We start from the raw sequence: 9,948 nt of genomic DNA, 5'->3' as shown, positions 1-9,948 counted from the left end.
CCAGTTAACGCAGCAGCTCTACGTCCGCTCCTCCACTGCCAGCTAGCACTAAAAACAACCAAAAGTACGCTTTTCTGTCAAGGAAGGATAGCCCAGAATATATGCTTTCATATAATTCACGGCCAACTCACAGGAGAGTCGGCCAGGAGGGGTTAAGGAGCGGTTTACATGGAACAGCTACCTCGGGGATTCCTGCCGCTTCAGGGAAGCGGCTGGGGCTGAGGCGCGGGTGAAGGGAGAGGGCGGCATCGATACAGAGAGCGGCCGGGCAGCCCGGACCGCCTCATGGCACCGCTGAGGCGAGGGAGCTGCCCACAGCCGCCATTTCCTCTCACCCGGGCGGGGCGGCCCCGGGCGGGAAGGAGGGAGGGAGGGAGGGCGGGGCGGCGCCGCCGCCTCAGTGCCGCGGCCATGGCGGGCTTCGTGAGGGAGCTGGAGCGGCGGGGCGGACCGGCTCTGCGGCTGGAGCAGCGGGCGGCGGGCGGCGTGGGTTGCGTGGTGTGGGACGCCGCGTTGGTTCTCGCCAAATTCTTGGAAACCGGCGCCTGCCCTCTCGCCCGACGCGAAGTTCTCGAGCTGGGCGCCGGTACCGGTGCTGTCGGGATCATGGCGGCCACCTTGGGGTGAGCGGCGCCGGCCGGGGCTTGCGGGAGGGCGGACGGGGCCGCTCCGGTTCCCGCCTGCCCGGGCGAGGGCGAAGCGGGGACAACGCTGTGACTGCAGGGAAGGGGCAGGGGCAGGTCCCTCCTGCCCGTTTCCCCCCCTCTTACCCCGCTTTTTTTTTTGGCGTTATCTGCGTGAAATCTTGCAAATTCTCGCAAAACGCCCGTGGGGTGCGCGGTCGCTGTGGCGAGGGGCCGGTGGGTCGGGCCGTAACCCCGTGTGTGTTCCAGGGCGAACGTGACGGTCACCGACCTTGAGGAGCTGCAGGAGCTGTTGACGGTTAATATAGAGAACAACAAACATCTGGTGACAGGGTCAGTCCGAGCCAAGGTACTGAAATGGTTTGTATGATCCTTTAACGTTTCTGTTCAGCTTTAACGGGGCTTCTGCTCTTGCCGTGTTAAATTCCCAGATACACTTGAAAACACTGCTGTAAAAGGGAAGCTCAGCGTAAGAACATAGCAGTTAACTTCATGCTCGGTCCTTTAGTAGTGTGTGCTGTATTATTATCGAAGCTTGTTTTCACCTTTTTTTTTTTTGCTTCTTTTTAGGGGCGAAGATGTTACAGAATTTCAGCCTCCCCCCGATTATATACTAATGGCTGATTGCATTTACTATGAGGAGGTAAATGAGGACTTTGCAAAACCCCTGTAGAAAGCTTCCTTGGGAAGGGTGTGGGTTCAGTGTGAGAAGTGTTCAAATAAATATTGTGCTTGCGTCTTGGCCCCCATGGTTCGGAGGAATTCGTAGAACAAGGCTAGAAAAGGCATTTTTAACAGCTTAAAGGCTATTTGAGATTCAACCAGATACCTTTTTTATGCTTAAAAAAAACCCCAAACTTAATATATGTGCCACCCCCCCGCACACCCTTTTGTCTTTTACATTGGGAATGAAGTGTGAAGCAAAACATTGTAACTGATAGTTACAAACTGTTTAATGCATTGGTAAATGAAGTTTAATAGTGCCACATTTGCATTGTTTGGGTTCTCCTCACGCTTCTCTTGGCAAGGCAAAAGGAGAAGTCATGCTCTGGCTAAGTGGTTGCTGTAGTCTGCCTCATCTCCTCAGCGGGAGCTCTGTAGGATGTGCACAGAGAGCTAACAGAAGCTGCAAAAAAAATGGAAATTATCTGAAGAACCCTATGTCCCAGTGCCCTTTCAGTGGTCTTCCCAGCCCCTTGCATTGGCTCCCTGTGTGTTGGTCCTGTTTTGATACGTAGTGGTCTGGATCTTAGCTATGTTCCAAGAATGGTTGAGAAAATTCTCACTTTTGAAACATGTCAAGAAATAGTCATTGTTGTGTGCCTCAAGGAAATGCCTGCTCAGCAGCGTGGGATGTTTTTGGCTTTGATGCTAGTTCAGTTTTCTTGGTCAGTCTGTGAAACTCTTCTCCTGTGCAGTCTCCCTTTCTCCTCTGCTTTCCAGCTTGCCCCCATGTTCTTTTTGTCCCAGTTAAAGTACTAAAAATAACTTCTGAAAAGCAAAACTGGAAAGTTCTCTCTTGGGTGAAGACTTTAGTTAGAGGGTATTGTGCCAGTAAAATGAACTTGAAATCTAAGTGGGAAATACTTAACCTCTTTTGGGCAGTCATTAGAACCATTACTGAAGACACTGAAGGACCTTACTGGCCCTGATACGTGCATCTTGTGCTGTTATGAGCAGAGGACTATGGGAAAGAACCCTGAAATTGAGAGAAAATACTTTGAGGTAAGTGTTTTTAACGTGTGTTTTTTGAACACAAGGAAAATAGCTTGGATACAGAAGGTCTTTGTATTGGATCAGCTGAACATCAACGGCAGTTACTACACATACAAATTCAGGTTGACTGCACAAAGTAGAGTTTGTAGCAGGAAAAGCACGTTTGTCTTTACATGGGGCAGAAAATTTGGATGGTGACTTGTGAAATTATTGTCCAACTTAGCAGTAGCAACTTTCTGGATACGTACTGAGCTTTCCTTCCCTCAAAAGGTTGAACTAACCTTTCTTGCCTTACTAATCTTAACTGTATCGATGCTTTTGATCCAGGCAGCCAGGCTTGCATAGGTTGTTAAAAGCCTCTCTAGCTCGCGATACCTTCCACATTTGCAAAAGGGCCACCATATGTGAGGCAATACCTGTCAAAATCAAAACAATCATTTAGCATGTTCCATTGAAAGCAGAGGGAAAATACGGGTAAAGTTTTGCAGAGTAGCTTAGGAACACAAGACTCTGCTAAGTGATATAGCTGCTTTTGCAAAAATTTCCTCCCCCCCCCTCTCCTGAGGGAGTGTTAATAGGAGATATAGTTAAATAGTCCAGCTGTATCTTCTGTGCAGTTAAAGAAAAGGAGCACAGGTAACAGCTGAATCCTCCTAAGGTTGTGGGGATGGCAGTCAGTGCAGGCTTTAACTCTGCACCTGTGAAGTCTGCTGAAAAGTAGCCCTTGTGCAGGAGTACTGGATTGTATGTAGTAATACTACTATTGCAAAAAAGGGGAAGGGCAAGAATTCTAGGGTGATTTGTATGTGTTAATAAAAGCACCTCTTTGATAATTAGCCATGCCTTGAACTCTTGTGGGGACCTGACTTGTGAGGAGGGTTCCTATAATTGACATCAGCTCTGATGAGGTGCCACTCCCACGATAAACACAATAGGTGTTTCTGCGTGATTTCTGCTCTCTTGTAATTTATTTCCTTCCTTAGCTTGCCAGGGTTCACCCAAGTTAATCTTCTGAGTGCATTGCAGACTTGATGCTGGGGCTTTTTAGCCTTTTTTTCCCCTTCCCCTCCAGTTGAGAAGGTTGGCAGACAGAGGCAGGTGCTGTCGTTTGGCTTAGGACTTCAGAGACTGGAGGAAGCAAAATGCTTTTATCACAAGTTTTTAGATTTTTCTTAAATGTTTCAAGGTGTCTGTAACTTCGAATTGGCGCTGGAGTAGTTAAAACAAGAGTCAGTGTGCTGCACGGGGGGAAAAACGGCTTACACGTTTGTAGAGGCCTTTAGTGGAACGGTCTGAGCATGGTGGTTCCAGCTTCCTAAGGCTTCTTGCCCTCATGCAGTATATTGTGGGACCTTTTTAACTGAACGTGCTTGGTTCAAAAGGGCGGTCAGTGTCATTTGAATTGTTTTGTGTGTTCTCTGATAACCAGCTGCTTCAGATGGACTTTGAGCTGGAAGAAATTCCCCTGGATAAGCATGATGAAGAGTATCGCAGCGAAGACATTCATATCATGAATATCCACAGGAAACAAACGGTAGGTTAATTTAACTGGCGCAGCGAACGCTGCCAGGAATTCACAGAGCTGCTGTTTACTTGGCGTAGTGTGAGCGTTCCAGGGGTGAAGCTCTAAAATGACTGTGAAATACTGTTAGGGACCCTGTGGAACTGCGGACCAGAACTGCGCGTGTACAAAGGAGCTGCTTTGTCCTGAAACCCAGCGCTCTGCCAGGTGCCAGCCTTTGTCTGCAGCAGGACCATCCTTGAGCTGCCCGCTGATTTTCTCTTCTGCTTCCACACTCTGTAGGGCAGTGGGATCTCAAAACTGGAGTTTTGAGGCACCAAAGCAATTAAAATAGTACGCCCACTGCTGCTTTTAGTACTGTGTGCTCTGCTGTACAGCCCTCTCCCCAAAACCAGTCTCTAGACGTGGTACTTGGCACCTGTCAGGCTTGATTAGATCATTTTTTGGTTAATTGATGGAGCAGACAGTTATGCATGAAGAAGATTACTTTGCATATTGCGCTGACACAACATGCGGGTCCAGTGCCAGAAACAGGCCACTTAAAAATCAGTACTCTTTTTTTAAAATGTCTTCACAGAGTTTTCCATCGTGAGATCTTTGACCACAGTATCTGTCCTTTGGCAACTGGTAGAGCTCTGGAGAAGAGGGAGAGGGTATAGAATAACACCACAAAGGGACTGTCTCCAGTGTGGTTTGTGACTCATCTACGGAAAACGGCTTCTCGATGGTGGACTTGGCATGAGGCACCAGAAGAAGTTAAGACTAGATCCACTGATTGCACCTTCCAAGAGGACAGACGTGAGCTGTCGATGTCTGCCAGCTGAGGCAGAAAACGGAACCAGAGCTTCACCCAGAGCAGCGCTGGGTGCGTGTTCTGCTTACCTCTGCTTGTTAGAGCAGTGGGCGGCTTGCCGAGTGCTCGCAGAGCGGATCCGAGGACACCGCACCACGGTCTCTGTGAGGAGAAAACTCTCTGAGCGGGCTCAATCACACAGCCCCAGATAGACAGTTAATAAAATTTTTACACTTGAGATGGGTGTCAGATGGTGGGGTTTGTTGCTTTTTCTTTCAGCCTGTGGTTTCTGTGTCATTCCTGCGTTGCAGAGGTCCTGGGAGTCTCATTCCAGGAGCAGAGGCTGTCGGTGGTGGTAGGTACTGCACAGATAGAACACGCACATGGTCCCTGCGCCTGTGTGAAATTGTTCTTCCTTTTGATTTCACCTGCGCTTTTCTGGTACAAGGATCCGCAGCATTAAAGTTCAACACCTTCAAACGATTCTGGTGAGCAAGCTTGTTGTTGCTGTTGGTATTTCTCGCCAAGCTGCCTCTTGTTTTGCACAGCAATGGCTTTGAGATGTAATTTCAAAGTAAATCTCATTTCTGCTCTGTAGCAGCAGCGGCCGTGGCTGCCTGCGCCATCCCGCAGCCCCGGCTGCGCGCTGTGAAAGTAGGTCTGCTGCGACAGAGGTGCTGCTCAACGTGATTTGGAACGGCCCGTTACAATTCCTTGTTCACACTGCGCACAGCACGAGCGGTCCCTGCTTCAGAAACCTGAGTGTTTAGGCTAAATGCACTGGGTTTTCTCAAAACCTCAGCCGCTGGTTTTGGGGGGAGCCTTGTTCGTGGGCACCCAGGCACTTTCTGGGCCTGCCCTGAGCTCGGGCTCCCTTTATCTCCAGTAAGAGCGTTCCTTGCGAACTTCACACTCCATAAAACACTGTCCTGGCTTGCAAAGCACAACAGTGATGATTAGCGAATGCACAGCAAAGCGAGAATGTAATTTGTCGTAACCGCACGTGTTATTTGTTAACTTGTTATGAAAAGAGCTCCTTAATTAACCGGTGGCCTGCAGGAAGATATTTACTGGCATGTTTACGCCAGCATGACTTCCCTGGTAGAAACTCTTGTTCCAGAAGTGGTGTCTGAAGGTGCGAGAGCCGTGCTGTTTGCCAATAGCATCTCCCTGCAGCCGCAGCCTCTTTGCTGACTGCAGACCCCTGGGAGGAGGGGAGCAGTAGCGTTTCCCAGGGGTTTGGTGCTGACGGAATAATTGTATTTTATCGATGGGGCGTGTGATTTCAGCACTTCCTTTATATATGGGCTCGGATCTCTCGTCGAGAAGAAAAAAGGGAGGAAGTCGTGCTTTTCTCTTCCCCGCGCGCAGCCGCTGGCTGCTCCTCCGCGCCCTCAACTTCATGCCTGTAATGCTAAAGTTGCGAACGTCATCGGGCGGGGGGGACCTTGTGTGCGTGGCGGGGGGGACGGGTCCCGTCACCCCCCCGCGCCATCTCCCCGTCACCAGCTGCACCCGCTGCGAGGGGGGATGTAAAACCCAACCGCTTCTGCTGCCGCTGCTCAGTCTCTGCGAAGAGGAAACCACCGATAACCAGGGCAGCGGGGGGTGACGTGCACTGCGTCTCGTCCGGATGAAATGGCTGGGGGTTTTTTTGGGGGGGGGGCGGCGGAAAAAAGGGCTTTTGGAGAGGGGATCGGGATCCTCCTGTGGGGCTGAGCTCCGTGGTGGCTGGGGATGGGGTGGCCGTAGGGCCGGTGGGTGCTGTGGCGCAGGGATTACTGCTCTTAACCAGGAGCAGGCGTGGGGCCCTCGTGGAAAACGGGGTGCGAGGGAAACGCTGGTCCTGCTTCTTGCCTGCCTCACCCATCCCGTTTGTCCCCGTTGTTTTTTTCTGTCCCAGCCCTGTCCCTTTGGGGAGAGCGTGCGTCGGCTCACCTGAACACAGGGTCTCTTCGGCGAGGTGCCTGGCATTGCCTGCGCGTGGCTTTGCTGGTGTCGGGCTTTGCCTCTGGGGCACAGCAGGCACTCCTGAGAACAACTCCCATCCCTGCCAGCACCGTACCGGCCCAAATCTGCCCCAGCGCCCTCCGCATGGGACATCTCATCCCTCTCGATGGAGCCAGCAGCACCAAAGCCACGGTGTCCGAGCTGGGTACACATCCTCTGCATCATCTTGCCAAAATTTGATTACACCCTCGCAAGAGAGAGCAGCAAACCTCCTGTGGGAGCCGGTTCAGTGCCGCCGGTCACAGGCGGAGGTGTTTGGGAGACCGGGGCGTTTGCCGAACATCGTGCTTAAATAATGGAAATTTTCTGGAATCGTTTCAACGCCAGCTCGAATGATGGGAAACACGCTGTGTGGGTTGCGGGTGTGGAGGTCGCCGGCGATTTCCACGGGAGAGCCGTGATGCTCGCATGCCGGGGCGGCATCGCCTCGTGTTCGGGTCAGACCGCAGCGTTGGTGGGTGGCTCATTCCTGCCCGGTCCCTCCAGTGGCACCCGCATCTCGGTGACACCGATGGCAGTGCCATCACCCTGTGATCCCGCTGCGGCTTTGCTGGGCTGCTTACTCTTTGCTGTGACAGCCAGTGTAGCTTTTCACTTCCACTTAGATCGACGGCGAGGGCACCTGGATGTGGTCTGGGATGGAGCACAGTGTCTAATGCCAGCTCAGCACCACCCGCATAAATCACTGATCGCTTCTTGTCGCCGTATTAGTCACGACACAGCTCAGAAACCTGCCAGACCTCAGGAGATTCACCCTTGACATACCCTGATTATTTTTTTTTTCTTTCCTAGGAAAAGCACAGGCTGCAGGGCAGCTGCTGCAGAGTGCGCCGGTGTCCAGATCCAGACATTCGTGAGCAATTCCCGCGCTTCTCCTGGCGCTGCTGCAGAGCCCCCCGGGATTGCGTGGGGCCAGGACCCACACCCACGCATCCCCCGGGGCTGGTGGCTTCGCTTGGGAAAGGCTGTCCTCTGCAGCTGTATAATCATTTTCTGTGCATGTAATCCTGGACAAATGGATTTTCCTCTTAGGAAATACTTCTTGCCTGTGGCATTAAGAGATAGTGTTAGAAAAGGCTTTGTATTACAGCGGATCTGCTCCTGCTCCCACCGGCTGCAGCGGGTCCTCGGTAAATGGGCAAGTGGCTCACTTAAACTGCGTTTCTGGTTCATTTAGAGGGAGCAGATGCCCCCGAGCCTGCGGCTGATCGCTGCCGTTGTGCCGTTCCCAGACCCTCAAGCCGAGGAGCTGCTGCAAACGGCACAGCAACGCCGTCACTCGCCCACGGGAGATTACGTACGGGGGCTCCCATCCCCAGCTGTGCTTGCCTTCTGCCTCGTCGGTCCCTGAGAGGTGGCTTGTGCCTGGCCGAAGGAGCAAGATGATGAGCGCAGGATCCCGGTTCACACGTGCCCTACTTGGAAAAAAAAAAAACCAAACCCAAAACTGCAGTGATCTCCTCTGTTTTCTGCAAAAGGGCTGGGCAAGGCTCCCTGGGGACCGTGGCAGGCACGGCACCAGTGGCCCACCATGATGCCAGCCTTGTTAGCGGAATTTCAAACCCCAGGCGTTTTGCCAGCCTGACCTGGGGGTGCTCAGTGGCGTGGGGATGGGGATGCTCCACGGTGGCTGGAGTGGTACCGACATGGCTCTTCGACCTGGTGCAGGCACGGTCCTGCGTGGGATGCGAGGAAAGAGATCGCAGCCGCCTTCTCCACCTGCCTCCCAAAACAGTGTCGGTTCAATCTGCCCAGGGCTTGCTGCCGGTGCAGCGCCCTGTCGTCCCCCGGAGCGGGAAAGCCGTGGGACCTCCATCTCGTGGTCCAGCAGTTATCTCCTTTCACCTCCCGATACGAAAAAAAGTTTCTTTTCTGCTGCTGAGCAAACAGCGAGGGTTTTTTTGCAACAAAGGCGCCAGTGATTGCTTGCTCCTGTGCTGGTGGGTGACTACAGCCGTGGTTTTCAGCCCTGAGTACGAGTGTTTGGGTGCTCCCAGCCCCGGGGAGCGACCCGGGACCTCGGCAGGGTGATGGTGCAGGTGGTCTATGCTGGCGTCGAAGGTCAGTGGTCTCTTTTGAGGATCCCCTTCTCCTCCCAGCCACCGTCCCGTGGGAAGGGGATGGAAGATGCCGATGAGCAGAGAAAGCGGTGGCTGCAGTTCTGGCAAATGTTTTTTGGCCTTTCGAGACGTTTCTGGAGGATGCTTCCCGCTGCCCCTGGGGATGGATGGCTGAGTCCGCCCTCGGTTTGCTGTGGGAGGTTTCACCTATTGCTTCAAGCTGTGACACCCATGTGCCTGAGGCTGCGTGGCCCGCAAGCAGCACCTCCATCTTCATGCCTGTAATTAGTGTGTGCCAATTATTTCTGCCCTTGCCAGCTCCCATGTGGGATGTGGGGGCAGCTGAGGGCATGTCGGAGTAACTCGGAATGGGTGGCGATACAGGGCTCCTGCTTTGGCTTGGTTACATTTGTTTTGATCTTCTTGCACTTGTGGGTTTGCTTTGCTTTTTTTTTAAAAAAAAAAAAAAAAAAAAAAAGGAAAAGGCTGCATAAGGGAGAAGACAGCAGTGGGCGAGAGGGAGGTGGGGATGCCTTGGGGAAGCAGCCAGGCTGGATACGGCTCTTGCCGAGCTGGGACATGGTCCCTGGTACCCTGCCAGCGCCGGCTGGGAATTGCAGGCAGCCCCACGCTGGTGGCCGGTCTGGCTGCCGGCAGGATGGGAAGGACGCGTGGCATGGCCCCTCTCCACGCTCGCCACCATCAGTTCACCCGTTTCCTTCCTCTCGCGGCAGCCGGGCGGGCAAAAGTCACGTTTCTTCCTATTGCTTCTGTGCCCTGCCCCTGAGGAGGTTTTGCTCACGGCGATGCAGCGCTCGGTGGCCTTGAGGTCCCATCCTGGCACGTCCCCATCCCGGCACGTCCCGGTCCCTGCTGAGCCCGCGCTTCCCATTGTGCCCGAAATCTCTGACTCATCCGTCTCGTGGCCAGCGGCCGGGGCCGAGCTGCTCCGCTCCAGTGCAATCCCCGGCGTGTGCAATCCCCGGCTCACCGACATTTCTGTTCTCCTCCGCGGCGGCAGGAATCGGACGTTTCTCCTCCTGCTCTGACCGGCCTCCAAAGCCCGGCTCTCCTTCGGCTCAGCTTCAGCAGAACCCTGGCCCGAGGCCCTTGGTGCAGGGTGTTAATTCACCCTCTGGTTAGGACCTGTTCTCCCCCAAGGGCGAAAAAATTACAGTTGTGTCTCTGATGAGGTTGGATATG

The 9,948-nt window shown here is 53.3% G+C and overlaps 1 protein-coding gene across 3 annotated transcripts; it reads left to right on the top strand.

Annotated features, from left to right (window-relative positions):
• Positions 1-393: 393 nt before the first annotated feature.
• VCPKMT (valosin containing protein lysine methyltransferase) lies at positions 394-4,913 on the top strand. 3 transcript variants are annotated; one of them, XM_075029439.1, is made up of 6 exons: positions 394-623; positions 894-1,004; positions 1,215-1,287; positions 2,250-2,369; positions 3,790-3,894; positions 4,460-4,913. In XM_075029439.1, the coding sequence occupies exons 1-6, from the start codon at positions 412-414 to the stop codon at positions 4,472-4,474; spliced, it is 636 nt and encodes a 211-aa protein (XP_074885540.1). In that variant the 5' UTR covers positions 394-411; the 3' UTR covers positions 4,475-4,913. The 3 variants fall into 3 exon arrangements, 2 of the variants coding, with proteins under 2 accessions (XP_074885540.1, XP_074885541.1); XR_012650608.1 differs by having other exon boundaries at positions 2,250-3,894; XM_075029440.1 differs by lacking the exon at positions 2,250-2,369.
• Positions 4,914-9,948: the final 5,035 nt, after the last annotated feature.

The sequence above is a fragment of the Buteo buteo genome, chromosome 6, assembly GCF_964188355.1.
Source record: "Buteo buteo chromosome 6, bButBut1.hap1.1, whole genome shotgun sequence".
NCBI lineage: Eukaryota > Metazoa > Chordata > Aves > Accipitriformes > Accipitridae > Buteo > Buteo buteo.
Note: the sequence above shows the minus strand (reverse complement) of the source record. Positions and strands in the feature narration are given on the sequence as shown.

What these genes read in the sequence shown, in the direction of transcription:
- VCPKMT (XM_075029439.1), top strand. Translation starts at nt 412, where the DNA reads ATGGCGGGCTTCGTGAGGGAGCTGGAGCGGCGGGGCGGACCGGCTCTG. An exon ending in ATTGCATTTACTATGAGGAG is followed by an intron (nt 1,288 to 2,249) that starts GTAAATGAGGAC and finishes TCTTTTGGGCAG; the next exon opens with TCATTAGAACCATTACTGAA. An exon ending in TTGAGAGAAAATACTTTGAG is followed by an intron (nt 2,370 to 3,789) that starts GTAAGTGTTTTT and finishes TCTGATAACCAG; the next exon opens with CTGCTTCAGATGGACTTTGA.